Genomic DNA, 20,496 nt, shown 5'->3' on the forward strand with positions numbered 1-20,496 from the left:
TAAGAGCCAACTGAAAAAGCTCCCAACATCAAAGCTGGAACAATTTGAGGAACAAAATAAGTAAAGTAGTATTAGATTATAACCCCAAAGTATAAGATAAATATCTGAGTTTATAGTGATATGAATAAATGACTGCATCTATTTATATTGGGGAGAATAAACAAATCTCTTACGTAGAATTCCAAATAAAATATGTAGACACTCCATCCTAAAGGGAGCAGGGGAGCATGACTTCCCACTTCTTCTTCTTCTTTTTTTTTGATACTGAGTTTCACTCCTGTTGCCCAGGCTGGAGTGCAATGGCAGGATCTCAGCTCACAGTAACCTCTGCCTCCCGGATTCAAGCTATTCTCCTGCCTCAGCCTCCTGAGTAGCTGGTATTACAAGCATGTGCCACCACACCTGGCTAATTTTGTATTTTTAGTAGAGATGGGGTTTCTCCATGTTAGTCAGGCTGATCTTGAACCCCCAACCTCAGATGATCCGCACCCCTCGGCCTCCTAAAGTGCTAAGATTACAAGTGTGAGCCACCATACCCGGCTATAACGCTCCACTTCTTATGTGTGGACTGTGTACAGGAAATTTAATTCAACATAATTTAGGAAATCAGGAGGAATATCTTCACAGTGGAGAGACCAGAAAAACACGACTTTGACCAGATGATCAAGGTCAGCATCAATACTCATCAATTATGTTTTCAGTATATGCCCTTATGATAAAATGGTACTTCAATCTGTGATCATCTTCCTAAAAACCCATAAGCCCAGGTTAATAATGAGAAAAACATCAGACAAATTCCAGCAGAAAGGCATCCTACCTGTATACTCAACTCCACAAAACTGTCAGTCATCAAAAACAGGAATTTAGTAAATTCCTAAACCATTCCTATGGATGGTTTATTTCCCAACCTGGATTAAGTAAAATTTTGTCTTCTTCTTTTCCCTGCATTCTTAGAGGATCACTCATTTACTGTGTAGAAATGGTGTTGGATTTGTCTGACCTCAAAGCTCATGGCCATTTACTGACTCTTCATTGCTTTGCAATCCTCTAGTAGAGGATTCCCTATGATTACCATGGTTTAGCATTGTGCCTGGCATATAGTAGTTGCTCAGTAAATATTTGTTGAATGAATAAATACATGACTTCTATGGGCCCTTCCGAACTTGAGACCTTGTGATCTCCTCAAGGAGATCTCCCCTCACCATTCCAGTTCTCCTTGGTTTCTTCCTTCTCTATATTGTAGAAACAATTATGAAACCCTAGTATTATGAACCACTAATTTAACGGCTCTTAATTACATACTGTATTGTCTTTTATTGTTCCCTAGTTATGTTAGGAGTTTAAATTCTGCCTCCCCAAAAAGTGTGCTAGTTGCCAGAAACCAACTCTATTGAACTAGCGTTTATTGGGCGCTACGTATTAACCACTAGCACCTGTCCTACAAAACCTTCTATTCTAAACAGCATGGAAACATTAAAGGGAGAGAGTGCACTAAGTGTTCTAATAAAGGTATACACAAAACGCTATCGTCAGACAGGGGAACAATTCATTTTGCAAGAAAGGCAGCCCAGGAAAACTACAGGTAGAAGGTAGTATTTCCTCTAGTCTTCACAGATAACAGGAGTTTGTCAGGCTCTTGGGATAATATTAATGGATTGGGGGGAAGGTGATGCTATACCAAAGAGAGGTACAAGAGGCTGTCTCGTTTTCTGCTGTAATCTCTCTCCCCATGCGCGACAGAAAACTACCATTCTCTAGTATACAATCAACACAGAAATGGGAGCCCAGGAGAGAAAGAGTGGGGATCAGAAGGGGGCTGATCCAACAACCCGCCTGGAAGCGTTGCCTCTTTCGCAGCCTGGCCGGGATGAACAAGCTCGGGAAGTGTGGGACCGAACCAGGTCCGAGCCACCAGGTCCGAGCCTTACCTGCTGCCCCTCCCCCACGCGGAGCCCAGGCCGCCGCCAACTTGAAACGTACTGGGCTTCCTCCAGGCGGCAGCGTTTAGGCCCGCCTCCCCGAGCTCCCCATTGGTCAGTTCTCTCGGCCAATGCCTGAGAAGCCGAGGAGGGAGGTCCGCCCTCTTGAAGCCTCGGGAGAGAAGGAGGGAGGAAGCCAATACGCCGGAACCGAGGCTTGCGAAGCAGGTCGCGGAGAGAGTTGGAGTTGCAGAATCACCTGCGGTCACTTGTTTCCGGTCTCACTCCAGATGAAGGAGCCCCTGGCCGGCGAGAGTTCACCGAGGGAACGTGACACTCATATCTCATCGAGGGACTGTGTTGAGGGAGCCCCCACAGAGAGGCCATAAGAGAAGTGGGCCTACGAAGAAATAAACCCCTGTGAAAGCCGCTCTTTAGGGATCAGCCTTTTTGTGGCTCTGGCTTCACAGCTTGGTCTCTTCTCCACTACTCCAGCCTTCCTTTCAATCCTACACGGCCTCTCTCCAGCACCACCAATGGATACTTCTTTTCTAAAAATGTGTTTTTTCCGTGGGTTGCTGCCGTGCCTGTGCGAAGGTGGGCAGAGAGTTTGAGGAAGGAAGAATTTGGGATCAGAGTACTAGGAGAGACAGGGCAGAAGCCCAGCTTTTTCTGCATTTTTTTTTTTTATGAAAAAAAGAATTTTTACATATAGAGGTGGGGTTTCACCATACTGGCCAGGCTGGTCTCGAACTGCTAACCTCATGATCCGCCCACCTTGGCCTCCCAAAATGCAGGGATTACAGGCGCAAGCCATCGGGCCCAGGCTTTTTCTGCATTTTCCACTACCTTCCACCTCCTGCAAGCCCTTGGGAAACGGGGCAGAGTGGAAAGAGGAGTCCTATTTTCACACACACAAAAAAAACATAAATGGGGGAAAGAGTTCAGAATGAAGATAAAATCTAGGAGTTAGTCAAGAAGAACATCCCAGATATTAGAGAAAACGGCCTGTAGACTGGGTGGCCATAGGCGTAGTGGCAAGTGCCCTGTCTGTGCCATAGGACACAAACTTAGCTGTGAAGCTTGGGAGAACTTGCTTAACCTTATTAAGTCTGTTTCCTCATCTGTAACAAGATGATAGTTCCTACCTTATAGAGTTGTGAGGATTGAAGATAGTGTATGTAAAGCACATGGCACGTAGTTGACATGTGTCCAAGAACTAACTAGTAAAAATGGGTAGCTTCAGGCCGGGCGCGGTGGCTCACGCCTGTAATCCTAGCACTTTGGGAGGCCGAGGTGGGTGGATCACCTGAGGTTAGGAGTTCAAGTCCAGCTTGGCCGTCATGGTGAAACCCCATCTTAAAAAAACAAACAAACAAAACCAATGGGTAGCTTCCTGCAAATATTTCTTTCTACCATCCCTGGGAACATTATTTTCTGTATCTTGCATCTGGGGGGTCTCCAGCCTCTGAATTAGCTCAGGACCCTGAGTGAACTTTCTAAATCCTTATCATTTTTCTTCTTCTCCCACTTCCCTTGGTGCCTTCCAGCTGGACACAAACTCAGTACCAAAATATGTAGATGGAAGCTATGGTAACCATGGAGACAGGGCAGGTGGCAAGGAGAGGCAGAGACAGTGTGAGAGACCAATAGACAGATAGGAAGAGAGAAGATGGAAGGAGCGTTTCAGACAGAGACCTTCAAGCAAGATGGAAAAAATAATACGTCTAAGCAAGACTGAGATTAAAGAGATGCAATGAGAGACTTTATTGCAAGGTTCGCTCTTCTTCCTGCCGGTTTCCTATCTCCCTTCCCACAATAATATGGGTGGAGGCACCTGGGAATGTCCCTTGCCCTATCTAAAAGTGCCCCCCCCCCCGTATCCACCTTCCTCATAGTTATCTAAAAGGTCTATATAAGGGAGCTGAGGTCCAAATTTCTCTGTGATGGTTGTTCCGTTTTTGAGAGATGGGGCGGGGGTGTATCTGTGTCTGACTCCAGGCTGGACCGTGCTCTCCTTCACAATTAAACTCCAGGAAGACAGCCACATCTCTTGCCTCTCTTTGCACAGTATGGACACCGGGTGTGGATCCAAAAAGCCTCTCTACGGCCTTCTGCACAGTGTGCCATGTGTCGCGTGTGTGGCAGGTCAGGTCTGGCGCACAGGAGCGCATAAACACACCAAGTGCGGAGAATGGGGATCTACTGAAGCTCGGCGAAGAATCTTCATGATGGTCCCTGTCTGGGTCGCAGAGTCCCCTAAGGAACACTTAGGTTTGTTGGGGCTGAGAGGAGGTCGGCTAAGAAAGGAAAGTCAGGATTGGAGCCTCTAGGTTTTTTGAGGGTTTATGTGTGCATGAGTGGGGGAGCAGTTTGGTGCCCGACGCCCCCACTCGCAGAGACTAGGCTATAAATAGTGCAGCAGAGCTCCGCCCCCCCCCCCCCCCAAGCTTCTCTCCTCCCGAGCCGGCGCTGTGCCCGGGGCGCTCCGGGAGGAGGGACCAGGATCCGGCGCCGGGGCGCAGATACTGACACCAAGGGAATCCTGGTGCCCCCCCCTCCACGCCATGCGGGCCCCCGGGAACCTGGCTCTGCCACCTCGGCTGCCCGGTGGCCACGGCCCCAATCCTGGCCAGGCGGAGATTCTGCGGACATTCAGGTATCTATCTGGGCGCACAGGCTCGGAGGGGAAAGAGCAAGGAGTGATGGGGAACAACGCTGGGGCAAAAGAATCCCCCAATTCTCCCTCCACCCGTTTTAGGTCCCAAATGCAGGATGCTTCCCTCCCCCCACTCAGTTTTTGGGGCTGTGGCAAGCTAAAAGAGGTTAGGAATGAGAATACGTGTGTGACTGTAGGGTCCATGTGTGTGGGTGGGTGATGTTCAGCATCCTAGAAAGGGGGATCCCAAGTGTGGATAAGAAAAGGGGGATAGAGGAAAGGTCTGATAAGCCATGGGGTGAGGGTGGGGGTGCGGACATCCCTGCGCGTGCACGAACGCATTTGCACGCGCGCTAGTCCTTCAGTGCGGGTGCACCCTTCCCACCTCCTCAGGCATGCGCTGCGGGGGAAGGGCCAGCTCAAAGGCGTGAGTTAGAGGAAGGTCTATATGCCGTGAAGGTCTCCCTCACCCCACGCTGGGTCCCTGCGTTGGTACCTCAATTTCCCTGCCAAATCTATCAATAAGATCTCTCTCTTGCAGGGATCGGCTTCGTCACTGAGACCTCAGGCCTCTGCCATCCACCCCCCACACACGCCTAGCTGTCCTCGGCGGTTCTCAGTCGCGGCTCCATCTGTGCCCTCGCCCCAGCCTCAGCTATGTTGCACACTGAGGGCCACGCTCTTCTTCGGGCGGTGGGTCAGGGTAAGCTACGCTTGGCCCGTTTGCTTCTGGAGGGAGGCGCCTACGTGAATGAGGGTGATGCGCAGGGGGAGACTGCGCTAATGGCAGCCTGTCGGGCCCGCTACGACGACCCCCAGAACAAGGCACGCATGGTACGCTACCTCCTGGAGCAAGGCGCGGACCCCAACATCGCAGACCGCCTGGGGCGCACGGCGCTCATGCACGCTTGCGCCGGGGGTGGGGGCGCCGCCGTGGCCTCGCTGCTTCTTGCCCACGGCGCAGACCCCTCCGTCCGAGATCACGCGGGCGCCTCGGCTCTTGTCCACGCCCTGGACCGCGGGGACCGCGAGACCCTTGCCACGCTGCTGGACGCCTGCAAGGCCAAGGGCACGGAGGTCATCATCATCACCACCGATACCTCGCCCTCGGGCACCAAGAAGACCCGGCAGTATCTCAATTCTCCACCATCCCCGGGGGTGGAGGATCCTGCTCCCGCTCCTCCTAGCCCGGGGGTCTGCACGTCGCCTTCGGAAATCCAACTGCAGACCGCAGGAGGAGCAGGGCGAGGGATGTTATCCCCTCGCGCCCAGGAAGAAGAGGAGAAGCGGGACGTATTTGAATTCCCTCTTCCTAAGCCCCCGGATGACCCCTCCCCTTCCGAGCCGCTCCCCAAACCACCACGCCATCCCCCAAAACCACTCAAAAGGCTCAACTCCGAGCCCTGGGGCCTAGTGGCCCCTCCTCAACCAGTCCCACCCACCGAAGGGAGACCGGGGATCGAGCGCTTGACTGCCGACTTCAACGGCCTGACCCTGACCGGTCGACCCCGTCTTTCCCGACGTCACAGCACCGAAGGCCCTGAGGACCCGCCCCCATGGGCGGAGAAAGTGACTTGCGGGGGTCCTCTCTCGCGCCGAAACACAGCACCAGAAGCTCAGGAGTCTGGCCCCCCTTCAGGGCTGAGGCAGAAACTGAGCCGCATGGAGCCAGTGGAGCTCGACACCCCCGGACATCTTTGCCCTGACTCGCCAGAATCCAGCCGCTTGTCCCTGGAGCGCCGCCGATATAGCGCCTCCCCTTTGACCCTCCCTCCGGCCGGCTCGGCTCCCTCTCCGCGCCAGTCCCAAGAGAGTCTGCCAGGGGCAGTATCTCCGCTAAGCGGACGAAGGCGGAGTCCGGGCCTGCTGGAGCGGAGGGGCTCGGGGACGTTGCTCCTGGACCACATCTCGCAAACGCGGCCGGGTTTTCTGCCCCCTCTCAACGTCAGTCCCCACCCTCCCATTCCCGACATTCGCCCTCAACCCGGAGGTCGGGCGCCTTCGCTGCCTGCCCCTCCTTATGCCGGGGCGCCAGGCTCTCCCAGGACCAAGCGCAAATTGGTGAGACGCCACTCCATGCAGACTGAGCAGCTCCGCCTGCTAGGGGGCTTCCAGAGTCTAGGTGGGCCTGGGGAGCCAGGGCGCTGAGAGGAGTGAGAGGAGCCAAGGAGGGTGGGGACCAGGACCTTAATGGGATAGGTGGGAGAACCGCTCACACACACACCAGGAAAACAGGGATCCCTTGCATGTGCTCATGGGTGAACGGGGCACCCACACATGGTTAAGCATGTGTCCATAAGCACAGTACTCTTATTAGCAAGAAAGAATAAGGACTCTACTTACCGGGTATATAGACACATGTATTCACGCCCTGGACATTTCACATGCATATGGGATTACTTGTGAACCCACAGGCACAGCACATCAATAAACACACAGGGCTAGGGTCCCAAACTCTCTTGCATTTGTTCAGAAGCAGTAGGGAACCCCTACTTATGGGCAGTCTCTGATGTCTTTGCCCTCCTGCAGAAGCAGTCCCTTGCTTTCCACCTGTGCCCTGCAACACAGCCTATCCTAATTTTGCACACTCCACTCTCTCTGTGAACATCCTAGCCCATTCCGCAGGTCTCGCTTCTTTCTCCAGGCCTGGCTCCTTAGTCACACCCTGCTTCCAGCCCCAACCACTTTTCAGGATATCTTTTTCACTCTTCTTGGGGGTCCCTGCAGCAACCCCCAGCCTCAGTTCTGCTGCTGTCTTCCTGCTCTCAACTTCACTTCTCAACTTCCTGCTTTTTATTCCCACCCTGTTCCTCCAACGACTACAACAGATTGTCTCATTTTCCCAGGGAGTGGGCCATGGGCTCTAAGCTGCTCTTCTGTCTGTCTGAGCTTATGAACACCCCCACAGGTAGAAGTGGGGAGAAACCCTAAATCACTCCTCTCTCCACTTGACATATCAAATAAATGTGTTCAGAGTCTCTGTTTTGTCACTTCTGCCTGGAGGTGTGGGTATGGGGAATGAGGAATGGGGCGGGAGGGTAATACTAACTTATAGCTGTAATGATCCAGGGGATACTTAGCCATTCCAGCCACCTTCTTTCCAAGAAACCAACTGACCAACTGTGGCTATAGAGAAAAGGCAAGTGTCCCGTGTCCTAAAGGTTTTAAGGCATTCGACAAGATTTCATTTCCTCCAGTTTCCTCTATGTTCAACCTTGAAATATTTGAGGTTCCTACAAAGAGTTTCTCCTTCCATCATCAGCAGATATATCCCCGTGGATTAAATGTCTCTTTTTCAAGCTTCCTATTTCTTGACCACTCACTGTTTTTATTCAGGGTCTAATTTTCATTCCACCAAGCGTCACCAAGTGTGTTTCTTCTATTTTTCTTCTACTTCTGGCCTTTATTTCCCCATCTTTGATTTCTGAGCCACTGTAGGAGAGACGATGGGGGAAAGGCAGTTAATATAACCTCACTTAAGTAAAAATGGTACAGTGACCACATGATAAAGGATATGTAGAGTGTGTGTGTGCATGTGTGCAAGTGTGTGTGTGTGCAAAGTAATCAGAGGAACCCAGCCTGACATGTTATATGAACAAGGGTAATTTTCTTAATTCCCCCACCTGGACTTCTTAGTTTACTAGTTTTCTGCATGTATCCTAACTCTTTCTCACTCTAATGGGAGGCAAAGAGACTTGCCCATCCTACTTAGAATAAGTGAAATCAGAAAATTACCCAACAGTGTGGCATAGTAAAAAGATAAAGATATTGGGAATCAGAACACTTAGTCTAACCTCTGATTTCCACTTAGTTATTTAAGTTTGGGCAATTTATCTAGCCTCCCTGAGCATCTGTTTCCTTACCCTCAAATAATAAAATCCAGTTAGTGACTGCGATTGTAAATAATACATGCACTACAGTACATTGCATAGTTTATGTTCATTAAACGTCAGTATCTTTCTTGCCTTAGCTCCACCACCAATGTGATGTTGGACAAGTCAAATTACTCCTCTGAGCCACAGTTACCTCCCTTACAATTTATAAAATGAAATGGTAGAACAAAATGATCTCTACTCTGTCTGTAATTCTCCCCAGTCTTACATCCAGGCCCATTTTTTTTTCTTCAAGCCCCGCCCCAGGGTTCTAGCCCTCTTTCTGGTGCGCGCCGCAGGACTCCCGAAGACGCGCCCAAGCTCCGCGTCTGCCTTTCAGAGGATACGCTTTTTCTCTTTGCAATTGGTTCTCAGAAGCTCCACCCTCCTCAATAATTTGCCTATGGCGGAGCAGGAGCCTTCCAGCTCCCGCCCCGTGACTGCTGATTGGCATGGGACTTGGCTCGTTCCCGCCCCCACTTGACTGACGGCTCGGCCCCGGCGCCGCCCTCAGTCCCCAGGCGCAAGCTGACTAGGGTGGTTGGGTCCGTTAGCTCGCCAGGCTGGCAGGCTCCAGGGCGCTACTCCACTGGCGGCCGGGATGGAGACGATGCGAACGCAGAGGCTGCAGCCTGGTGTGGGCACCAGCGGGAGGGGCACTCTCCGAGCGCTGCGGCCCGGAGTGACTGGGGCCGCGGCTGCCGCCGCCACACCCCCTGCGGGCCCCCCGCCTGCCCCGCCGCCTCCCGCACCGCCCCCGCCGCCGCTGCTCCTGTCTGGGGCCCCGGGACTGCCCCTGCCCCCCGGCGCTGCCGGGAGCCCGGCAGTGCTGCGAGAGGCCGTGGAGGCCGTGGTGAGGAGCTTCGCCAAGCACACGCAGGGCTATGGCCGAGGTGAGTCTGCGAGTCCGGCCTCCTGCGCGACACCCGCTGTAAGGGAGCCTTGCTCCCGCAGTCCTCCGGATCGCTTTTCCTGGCAGGGAGCCCTCACATGCATTTCCTTTTGGGGAGTTTCCTTCTGGGCTACGCACACGCACAGACGCACACACATACACGTTTAAGCCTCCTGCCTCCTCCCGTTACTGAGTTATTAATATATTCTCCAGGGACCCTTTTTCAGACACAATCCGCTTCTCTTCCTAAGCTTTTCTCCTTTCGAAATGGAATTCCTTCTCTAGCTTAATACCTTAACATCTCTCTGCCTTTGAGAACCAGTCCCCATTGTGTGGAGTCCTGTCTTTTATTTCAGATCCAGTTTCTCGTCCACACCCTCTCAATCTTTCCTCTGTGATCTCTGCAGTTCTTGGACTCCCTGTTAATTTGCTTCAGCTCCTTGACCTTGACTTTTATATTCTTTACTTACTTCACTCTGAAATTTCAGGGCAACTTCAGATTTACTGCGGAACTCGGTAGTGCCTTTGCAAGTTACTCATAATAATTGTGCATTTAAATCCGGACCTGTACCATTGATCCCACAGCGGCTTCCTGTGGCTTAGTATCTGACTTTGGTATCTTTTTTAGTATGGAGACTCACAACTCCGGCCTTGCTGTCTGGCTGTGTTTTCCTGGCCCTTGCCCAGGAACTGAGGATAAATCCCAGGCCTTGGCTCTTTCAATCCTAAATTCTGTGGAAATGCGCCAGGTTAGAAACTCTATTTGGGTTAGAAACCTTCGTCTTAAAGATGTCTGATTTCTGGAAAGAGGGATATGAGGGTTTTCTTTGTCGTTTTTGTTTAACCAGTGTAGTTTCCTGTCTGAGTTTGAGTTACAGATTTATAGTGTAAGTAACAAGGAAGATATAGTGAAGGGTATAGAATACAGAATTTAAGCCTGGAATTTATAAGACATCCCTCCTGGCCAGGCGCGGTGGCTCACGCCTGTAATCCCAGCACTTTGGGAGGCCGAGGCGGGCGGATCACGAGGTCAAGAGATCGAAACCATCCTGGCCAACATGGTGAAACCCCCTCTCTACTAAAAATACAAAAATTAGCTGGGCTTGGTGGCACGCGCCTGTAGTCCCAGCTACTAGGGAGGCTGACGCAGGAGAATTGCTTGAACCAGGGAGGCGGAGGTTGCAGTGAGCCGAGATCGTGTCACTGCACTCTAGCCTGGCGCCTGGCGACAAAGCAAGACTGTCTCAAAAAAAAAAAAAAAAAAAAAAAAGACATTCCTCTGTTTGGCCAGGTCCTGCTTGACCTGGAAATGACTCTACCTTTAATTTCTAGTTTAACAATATAGAGAAAAGTTACAGGGCTTTTCTGTAGATTTTCTTTTTTTAAGAAAGTTTAGCCGGGCGCGGTGGCTCACGCCTATAATCCCAGCACTTTGGGAGGCCGAGGTGGGTGGATCACGAGGTCAAGAGATCGAGACCATCCTGGTCAACAAGGTGAAACCTCGTCTCTACTAAAAATACAAAAATCAGCTGGGCATGATGGTGCGTGCCTGTAGTCCCAGCTACTCGGGAGGCTGAGGCAGGAGAATTGCCTGAACCCAGGAGGCGGAGGTTGCGGTGAGCCGAGATCGTGCCATTGCACTCCAGTCTGGGCAACAACAGCGAAACTCCGTCTCAAAAGAAAAAAAAGAAAGAAAGAAAGTTTAGTGAAAAGAGCACACGCAGGCTTTGGAGATCTTTGTCACTTACCAGCTAAATTTTTCGGGAATGGACTTAACCTCACTGAGCTTCAGTTTCCTTAAGGGTTACAATATGGATTAACCGAAACATTGCAACTGCCATATAATGGGTACCTAAAAATGATTGTTAGCTCAAATTTGTTGGTTCATCATTCCTGAGGTAGAACATGCTTCATTTTTTCCCACTCTTAAATCCTGATAATGTAAACGCAAAAATTCCTATGAAAACAGATTTTTAGAGCCATTTTGCTGTGTGTGCCTAATGATTCATTTATCATCAGTTTCCCTTTGTTCTTCATACAATTTGAACTCCTACTATAGGGCAGGCACACTGCCAGGTGCTGGGGATGCAAATGGATGAATCCGAAACTCATGAGGAAATATTGTTATTTTTCCAATGTAATCCCTGGATTTAACAAGGCTGTGTGATGGAACTGCTATTGGCTACTGTCCTACTACTTGAAGTCTCTAAGTCAAGATCAAGGGAAGGTTTTTGCCTCTGGGCACAGGAGGAGCCCCTAGTAGTCACATTGAATCTGAAGGCTTCCATAGGCATTTATTAACGTTATAGAGGAGTACACCCTTTTTCTTGTCTGTGTTACCTGAAGAGCCTCTGCTTTGGCTCCTAAACTGGGCATCCTGTAAAAACTTTCATATCTTTAGCAAGGATGAGGGAACAAGTGGATTGTGGTGACAAAAGGCAATTAGTCAGGCTTCAGACTCTGTGGTGATTTTCTTTCCTATCTCCCCATCCTCCCATCGCAGTCTTTCTCATTATTCTTGAGTTTCTCATTTCCAGTCTGGGTGTCCAGCCAGTACTTTAGGAGAGTCTGGCAGATAGTTCAGCTTCAGGCAAGCAGAATCTCTGCCCAGTTGGCTCAGAAGTTCTTCACCACATGGAATCACTTATTCTGCTTCAATTCTTAGGCAAAGCTGCCACTGGCATGTACTCACATACCCTTGTGACTGATGGCATGGTATTTGGGGGAATGGCTGTATTCCCCTGAATACAATTTACATTGGCCTTTGACTAGACAATTCATTCCCTCATCCAGCAATGCTTTACCACATCACCTTCAATTAACATCCTTCATCTTCTTCCTGAATGCTCCAAATTCACCTTTTCCAGTCAGTCTTTAGATCTACCTTCACTCATGTGAGGATATCAGTATTTATTTATTCATTTATTTAAAAACACTTTTCTGTCCTTTATCTGTCTCCCTCACCAACTTACACAAGATACACACATAGCTCCGTATTCTGTAGGATCTTAATAAGTTTGTAGTGCATGGGATTTGGAATCAGAGGACCCAGCCCTGCCAAATAGTTGGCTGTGTGATCTTGGAGATGTTGCTTAATCTCTGTATGCCTCATCTGTTCTCTGCATTCATTTAACAAATATTTATTGATCACCAGATGCAGTGGTGAACAAGGCAGATACTTAGTCCCTGTCTTGATGGAGCTCACAGTCCACTTTACCGAGCATGTGTGAGGATTAATGGTGTAAAGCAGGCTAGCCCCATACAAAGAGGATTGACTTTGGAGCCAAACAAACATTGTTTCTAAATCCAATTCTGCCATTTCTGGCCTGTTCCTTAACTTGCTTACTTTTTGTAAAATGGGTATTATAGTACTTATCCTGATAGTTTTGTGTGGATTAAATGAGATAACGAATAGAAAGCATGCAGTACATAGTACTCGGTGTGGTTGCTATTATTGTGCATTTGGAAATGCCTTGGAAACTGTAAATGATAGGTATTATTCTGGATTACCATTTACTTTGCCATCTTTTTTCTATGGCATATAGTCTCTTTCTGATGTTTGACATCTGGCAATCTCTAAACTGGCAGGATTGAGTAATTCATTTTCCTTGCTCTGTAACTGCTACTTTCCTTCTTCAAATGTGTTGTTTTAGGATTGTTGCTATCCTTTTATATAGCAATATGGCTGCAAGATTGGAGATTTTGCCCTGCTATTCCACTAAGTTGAACAAATGAATCTTGTGTTATATTTTCTGTTTAGTTGCTCCTTTTCCTCAGAATCACAGACGGCTTCTTTTCTGTAAGTGACTGGAGTTAAATGGGTTGGGCTGAATAGTTCCAATTTTTGGAAATGCTGGATTAGTCCCTTATAACGGTTTCCTGTGGCGGCTGTAACAAATTATCACAACTTTAGTGGCTTAAACCAACAGAAATTTATTCTCTCATAGTTCTGGAGGCCAGAAATCCAAAATCAGTATTACTGGGCCAGAATCAAGGTGTTGGCAGGGCTGTGCTCCCTCAAGAAGCTCTAGGGGAGAACCCGTTCCTTATCTCTTCTAGCTTCTGGTGGCTGCTGACATTGATTTTTAACTTGGTTTAGTACTGTATCACTATAATCTCTGCATCTGTGACTCCTCCTCTTCTGTGTTTTGTCAAATATGTCTCTTTTTTTTAAGAGATGGAATCTTGCTCTGTTGCCCAGGCCATACTGCAGTGGTGCAATCATAGCTTACTGCAGCCTGGAACTGCTAGGTTCCAGTAATCCTCCCGCCTCAGCCTCCCAAGTAGCTAGGAATACAGGTGCATGTCACCACACCTGACTGATTTTGTGAAAACATTTGTAGAGACAAGATCCCATGATGTTGCCCAGGGTGGTCTTTTTTTTTTTTTTTTTTTTAATAAAGATGGGGTTTCACCATGATGGCCAGGCTGGTCTTGAACTCCTGACCTCAGGTGATCCACCCACCTTGGCCTCCCAAAGTGCTAGGATTACAGGCGTGAGCCACTGCGCCCTGCCCAGGGTGGTCTTGAACTCCTGGCCTCAAGTGATCCTCCTGCTTTGGCCTCCCAAAATGCTGGAATTACAGGCATGAGTCAATGTGCCCAGCCTGCCTCCCTAGGGCCCACCTATATAATCTAGGTAATTTCCCCATCTCAAATCATTTAAACCCATCTGCAAAGTCTTTGCCAGATAAAGTGACATTCACAGGTTCCAAGGATTAGGATATGGACATTTTGGCAGGTGGCATTATTCAGTCTACCAGAGTCGCCTCTCAAAGTCACTGTTAACTTTGCAGTCTCTCCTTCCAAAGAGACTGTGTACTGTGGGCTATTTAGGGGCAGATGTACCTTCTAAAGATTGAAATGGGAAATAGATGAAATATTTTTAACCAATTTCCCTATCTTCCATAATAATGTGAATAGGGTCAGTCTTTCTCATCATCCTATATGATCAAGGAGAATCTTTTTATAATCTCTTAATTTCATTATCACTTTATTCCTCCTCCTCCACCACAAAGTTGCATTTATTCTTTCCTTTTCTTTTATTTTTGTTAATTACTTTCCTGACAAGGTTGTATTTATCCTTATGATATAACAATTTTACTGTAGTTTCATATTGTTTTAATATTTTAATCCTGGCCAGGCATGATGGCTCATGCCTGTAATCCCAACACTTTGGGAGGCTAACACAGGAGGACTGCTTGAACCTTAGGGTTTGAAACCAGCCTGGGCAACATATGAGACCCTATTTCTACAAAAAAATTTTTTAAATTATCCAGGCATGGTGTTGTGCATCTTGTAGTCCCAGACACTCGGGGAGCTGAGGTGGGAAGTCAAGGCTGCAGTGAGCTGTGATTGTGCCATTGCATTCTAGCCTCGGCCATAGAGCAAGACCCTGCCTCAAAAAAATAAATGTTTTTAGGCAGGCACAGTGGCTTATTCCTATAATCCCAGGACTTTTGGGAGGCCGAGGTGGGAGGATCACCTGAAGTCAGGAGTTCAAGGCCAGCCTGGCCAACATGGCGAAACCCCATCTCTACTAAAAATATAAAAATTAGCTGGGTGTGGTGGTGTGGGCCTGTAATCCCAGCTACTCAGGAGGCTGAGGCAGGAGAATTGTTTGAACCTGGGAGACGGAGTTTGTTGTGAGCTGAGATTATGGCACTGCACTCCAGCCTGGGTGACAGAGCGAGACTTTGTCTCAAAAAAAAAAAGTTTTTATTTGGGCTGAAAGGATCACTATTTCTCATTCCACTTAGACGTTTATATATTTTATCTCCTAAAGGCAAACACTAAATTATTCTCTTTTTTGTTATTCAACAGCAGGGTATAAGCACTGAAATGTTCCTATCTTGGTCTTTCTTGTGAGGGATTTTGAGAAAACAATTGTCAAATGTGTATATCTCAGCCATCCCTACCCTTACACCTAAATGTTCTTTAGGCATCCTTATGTAAACCATTATATCCATGGCTCCTTACTGAAAATATGATAAAAAAAAAAAAAAGTGGGCACTCCACACATACACATGCACAAATACTCATGCACATACTCACATAATTTTACTTAACATTTTTAAGGAAGCTTGTGAACCCCCGTGAAGCTCAGCTATGGACTGGACCTTGGACCCTGGGTTAAGATTCCCAAATTGGAAAGAATATTAGCCCCAGGATATCTAGATTCATGCCCCAACTCTGCCATAGCTATGTGACCTCAAACAAGTCTTCTGTCCTTCCTTAGCTTACACCAGACTAGATGATCTCTAAAGTTCCTTCCAGCTCTAAAAATGAATGAGTCTAGAAGCATTTTCAAATGCAAATCACAACTGCTTTTTTCTTGACCACTTTGCCCAATTATCATTTCCTATTCACATTTGTAAAATAAGACTCCCCACATCCCTTGGCTTTTAGTAATCATTAAAAAATGGTTCTCTAGTCTGTGCCAAGAAGTGTTTAACTGGATAGAGACTGAAAACATCCTTTTTAAAATAGGACCTTCCCAATTATGGTGGTCTCCTCCTCTTCCTCTTTATTCCAGTATTCTCCCTGTTGTTTGCATATCAGGAGAGCTGTCACCCAGTGCATTGTGCTAAACTGTCTCAAAGAGGGAACTGGAGCTGAAAAGATCTCAAGGAAAGAACAAAGATGGCAGAGCTTTCTGGTCAGTATTGACCTTTGAAGAGCCCTGCCAAAACCAAGGGTGGGAAAGAGAGTTTCCCTTTCATGCTGGATCTTTTTTTTAATTTTTAAATTTAAATTAAAAAATTTTTTTGCCCATGACAGAGCCTCAGGAGGTCTTGACAACATGTGTTCTCATGCTGTCTTTTAATAGAAGAATGAGCATTCTTAGAAGTCAGTTAAATATATGTTATTAAAAAGAGTTTATCCTGCTTCTCAGACTCAGGCTAGTACATGAGAGTTTGTTTAGTCACAGAGCAGGCATCATTTATTATTGGCCACTGATTTTAAATTCTTTCCTCGCTGGGTGCGGTCGCTCATGCCTGTAATCCCAGCACTTTGGGAGGCCGAGGCAGGTGGATCACCTAAGGTCAGGAGTTCGTGACCAGCCTGACCAATATGGTGAAACCCTGTCTCTACTAAAAATATGAAAATTAGCTGGGTGTGGCAGTGTATGCCTGTAATCCCAGCTACTCAGGAGGCTGAAGCAGGAGAACTGCTTGAACCCAGGGGGTGGAGGTTGCAGCGAGCTGAGATTGTGCCATTGCAATCCAGCCTTGGCAACAGAGCAAAACTCCATCTCTAAAATAAACAAAATAAATTCCTTGCTTGCGGGAACTGTGTGTTATTCTTTGCCTGCCCAATGCTTAGAATAATGGCATGTACCTATTCAGTGCTCAAATTTTTGCATGTGTATATGACAGCCATGAAAATGTGCATTTCAGATCGCCTACTGCAGGGAGCATAAGTAACAGCCTCAGCTACTGCCCACTCTGGGCCATCCATAACCATATTTGCACCACAGAGTTGCACATTTGCATCCATAGTCACATTTGCAGGAACTGTGCTTCCGCTTCCTGTATGTTCTCCCAGCCAATGACTGAGCACATCCCGGGTATTAACACAGGCAGATGCTGGTGAGATGTGGGATTCCTTTGGCACGAGGACTTCTCACTGGCTTAGCCAAATCCTTTTCAAAACTGTGCTGTAGTCTGAGACTGTCATATCTATACCTCATTCTTTCCCTCTCTTCCACAGTTGTCAGAGCTTTGCTGTGCTTGGAAGGCTCTCCCTGTCGTCTCCTACTTCCTCCCCAAAAAATCTCTTGCAGTTGCCTGTCCCATCTTGGTGTCTTCCTGGCAGATCTGAATTAAGGAAATATGAAAGAATGGATGAGCCTTTGTTGCGATTAAGAGTAGGAGAAGAGAGGCCGGGCATGATGGCTCACGCTATTGGGAGGCCGCTTGAACTCAAAAGTTTGAGACCAGACTGGGCAACATAGTGAAACCCTGTCTCTACAAAAAATACAAAAATTACCGGCATGATGGCATGTGCCTGTGGTCCCAGCTAGTCAGAGACTAAGGTTGGAGGATGCTTGGGCCTGGGATGTGGAGGTTGCAGTGAGCTGAGATCACTCCACTGCACTCCAGCCTGGGCAATAGAGAATTCTTTTTTTTTAAAAAAAAAAAAAAAAAAAAGCCAGACTCAGTGGCTCCCAAAGTAATCCCAGCACTTTGGGAGGCTGAGATGAATGGATCAAGAGGTCAGGAAATCAAGACCATCCTGGCTAACACTGTGAAACTCCATCTCTACTAAAAATACAAAAATAAAATTAGCCGAAAATGGTGGCACATGCCTGTAGTCCCAGCTACTTGGGAGGCTCAGGCAGGAGAATCCCTTGAACCCAGGAGGCAGAGGTTGCAGTGAGCTGAGATCGTGCCACTGCACTCCAGCCTGAGTGACAGAGCGAGACTCTGTCTCAAAAAAAAAAAAAACTGAAAAGGGAGAGTGGTCAGTTTCTTGTAAGATATTGGAGAGCACGTGTGATAATGATAATTTATTATTATGAGGCTTTAGCTAAAACTATTTGAAATGTTTGGAATCCTAGAGTCAATGTGATCCTTTCTAAAAGTAAACTGATCTCATCCCTCCTTTTTTTTTTTTTTTTTTTNACAGAGTCTTGCTCTGTCGCCCAGGCTGGAGTAGCGCAATCTTGACTCACTGTAACCTCTGCCTCCTCGGTTCAAGTGATTCTCCTGTCTCAGCCTCTTGAGTAGCTGGGATTACAGGAACGTGCCATCACACCCAGCTAATTTTTGTATTTTTAGTAGAAATGGGGTTTTTCCATGTTGGCCCAGGTGGTCTTGAACTCCTGATCTCAGGTGATCTGCCCACCTTGGCCTCCCAAAGTGCTGGGATTACAGACGTGAGCCACCATGCCCCATCTCTTTTTTAAAAGTTATTTTTCAGCCGGGCGTGGTGGCTCACGCCTGTAATCCAAACACTTTGGAGGCCAAGGTGGACAGATCACCTGAGGTCAGGAGTTCAAGACCAGCCTCACCAACATGGTGAAACTCCATCTTTAAAAATAAAATAAAATAAAATAAAATAAAAGTTATTTTTCCTCGGAGCTGAGTTCAGAAGAATCCCTCCTTCTTTTTAAAGTCTTCCAATTGCTTCCTATTGCTCTAGGATAAAGCCAATACTCGATTCTAACATGGCCTAAAAGGCCTTACTTGGTCTGGTCCCTGCCTCTTCTTGCAACCTCATCTTACATTACCCTTCCCCTCACTCACTCTTTCATAGCCACAGTGATCAAGTCCCTTTATTCATCATGTTCCCTGCTGTCACGAGCCTTTGTATATGCTGCTCCTAATGCTCAGAATACTGTCCTCTCATCTCTTGCCTAGTGAATTCCTAGTCATACCTGAACTTAGATATTGCCTCCTCAGGGTAGCTTTCTTTGACCTTCTTAACTAGGTCAGATACTCTGACATCCATCACTCCTTTATAGAACTTGATCACAGCTGCAATTTTACATCTGTTTGAGATTTGGTTAATATCTCTTTCCCTCTTTACACTGTTGGCTACATAAGGAAAACGTAGGGGATGAGAGGAAGCGTTCTAGAATACAGTGTCCAGTCTGGAGTTTGATTTTAGCCTACTTACAACTAATAAATTAGCCACTTATTGTTTCATGGATGCTGGCAGAAGTCAAGAGACTTCAAGATCAGAGACAAAGGACTTTATTATTCATAGCACAGCAAGTAGCATGAGCATCATGTCTTTATTAGTTCTCCTTGCCTCCTCCCAAGTCCAACGCAGAGGGCTAAGGTAGATACTTGCATAGGCCATGGGTTGCTTCACAACAGAGGAACACTTATAGAACATGCAGCTTGTGGAACTTGCCGTTTTAGAACAAGCTGAAGCAAGCTTGTTCTTTATCTGAGTGAAGACAGTACCTCATCTCTCAAGATTTCTTGCTATAAGCAGAGTCCTGAAAAATAGCCCAAGTAAAGAGCAGTCAGGGTTTCACAATCTTGGTGTACCTAGCAAGATGTGAAGGAGCATGAGAAACCCATGGAGGCCTGCTTCTTTTTAAAGTCCCCCAACTGCTTCCCATTGCATTACTTCCCATCCCAGCATATAGTTCCTCCAAAAATCATTTATACCCAGGTAAAGCCTCAAAAGAGAAATTTTCTCTCTAACCCCCATGCCCTGGCTTCTGTTACTCATAGTATATACATAGTATTGTAGGTTGAAAAAGGAATCTGGCAATGATGTGCTCACTAGAAGCACAGGCTTGAGAATGGTTATAAGGGCTATATTTCCTTAAGCCAGCAGTATTGCATAAAAGAATACTCACTGGAACCAAGATTTTCGAGTTTGAATACTCAGACTGCTACTTTCTAGCTGGTATAACCTTGGGCGAGTTATTTAACCTCTCTATACCTCATTTCCCTCATCTGTAAAATAGGGATAGTAGGCTGGGTGCGGTGGTTCACGCCTGTGATCCCAGCACTTTAGGAAGACAAAGTGGGTAGAGCACGAGGTCAGGAGTTCAAGACCAGCCTGGCCAATATGGTGAAACCCCATCTGTACTAAAAATGCAAAAATTAGCTGGCCGTGGTGGTGCACGCCTGTAATCCCAGCTACTCAGGAGGCTGAGGCAGGAGAATTGCTTGAACCCGGGAGGCAGAGGTTGCAATGAGCTGAGATTGTACTACTGTACTCCAGCTTGGGTGATAGAGCAAGACTCCATCTCAAAAAAAAAGAAAAAAAATAGGGATAGCAAAAATATCTGCTTCATAAAGTTGTTGTGATTAAACATGTAAAGCAGTCACAGAAATGACTGATATACAATAAGTGTTCAATACATGTTAGCACTTATTGTGGTGGTGGTGGTTATTATCCTGGGCCAGCTAACCAACTGTGGAATAATCTACTTGTATTTCATCAGGCAGTGATAAATGGTCTGCTGACATTGGGAACTCTGCCTCCAAAATTTAGGTTATTCTAGGACTTAGTTAAAATGTGAACTATTCAGATTGGAGGTGGGATTGAAAAAATATTTAAATAAAATAAAATGCGGGCCGGGCGCGGTGGCTCACGCCTGTAATCCCAGCACTTTGGGAGGCCGAGGCGGGTGGATCACGAGGTCAAGAGATCGAGACCATCCTGGTCAACACGGTGAAACCC

At 47.3% G+C, this 20,496-nt stretch overlaps 3 protein-coding genes across 4 annotated transcripts in view; 2 read left to right on the top strand and 1 right to left on the bottom strand.

The window, feature by feature from the left end:
• Positions 1-2,120, bottom strand: part of POLR3GL (RNA polymerase III subunit GL) — a 10,007-nt gene extending 7,887 nt beyond the window's left edge. The window contains exon 1 of one of the 2 annotated variants that reach the window (XM_017515167.2): positions 1,929-2,120. The gene's annotated coding sequence lies outside the window, so the exon portion shown is untranslated. Of the gene's footprint in view, positions 1-817; positions 867-1,928 lie in introns of those variants that run through there. The other variant, XM_017515168.2, reaches the window with a different exon arrangement.
• Positions 2,121-2,127: 7 nt separating this feature from the next.
• Positions 2,128-7,556, top strand: ANKRD34A (ankyrin repeat domain 34A). Its single transcript, XM_037733696.1, has 4 exons — positions 2,128-2,516; positions 3,470-3,695; positions 3,991-4,578; positions 5,120-7,556. The coding sequence occupies exon 4, from the start codon at positions 5,236-5,238 to the stop codon at positions 6,724-6,726; it is 1,491 nt and encodes a 496-aa protein (XP_037589624.1). The 5' UTR covers positions 2,128-2,516; positions 3,470-3,695; positions 3,991-4,578; positions 5,120-5,235; the 3' UTR covers positions 6,727-7,556.
• A 1,385-nt stretch (positions 7,557-8,941) lies between these two features.
• Positions 8,942-20,496, top strand: part of LIX1L (limb and CNS expressed 1 like) — a 21,465-nt gene continuing 9,910 nt past the window's right edge. The window contains exon 1 of the mRNA XM_017515158.2: positions 8,942-9,504. Coding sequence (XP_017370647.1) covers positions 9,052-9,504 — 453 coding nt within the window. The 5' untranslated portion in view covers positions 8,942-9,051. The remainder of the gene's footprint in view (positions 9,505-20,496) is intronic.

Source organism: Cebus imitator, unplaced genomic scaffold (genome assembly GCF_001604975.1).
Source record: "Cebus imitator isolate Cc_AM_T3 unplaced genomic scaffold, Cebus_imitator-1.0 Scaffold543, whole genome shotgun sequence".
NCBI lineage: Eukaryota > Metazoa > Chordata > Mammalia > Primates > Cebidae > Cebus > Cebus imitator.

Bases quoted from the DNA above. Each gene is read 5' to 3' on its own strand.
- ANKRD34A (XM_037733696.1), top strand. From the start codon at position 5,236: ATGTTGCACACTGAGGGCCACGCTCTTCTTCGGGCGGTGGGTCAGGGT.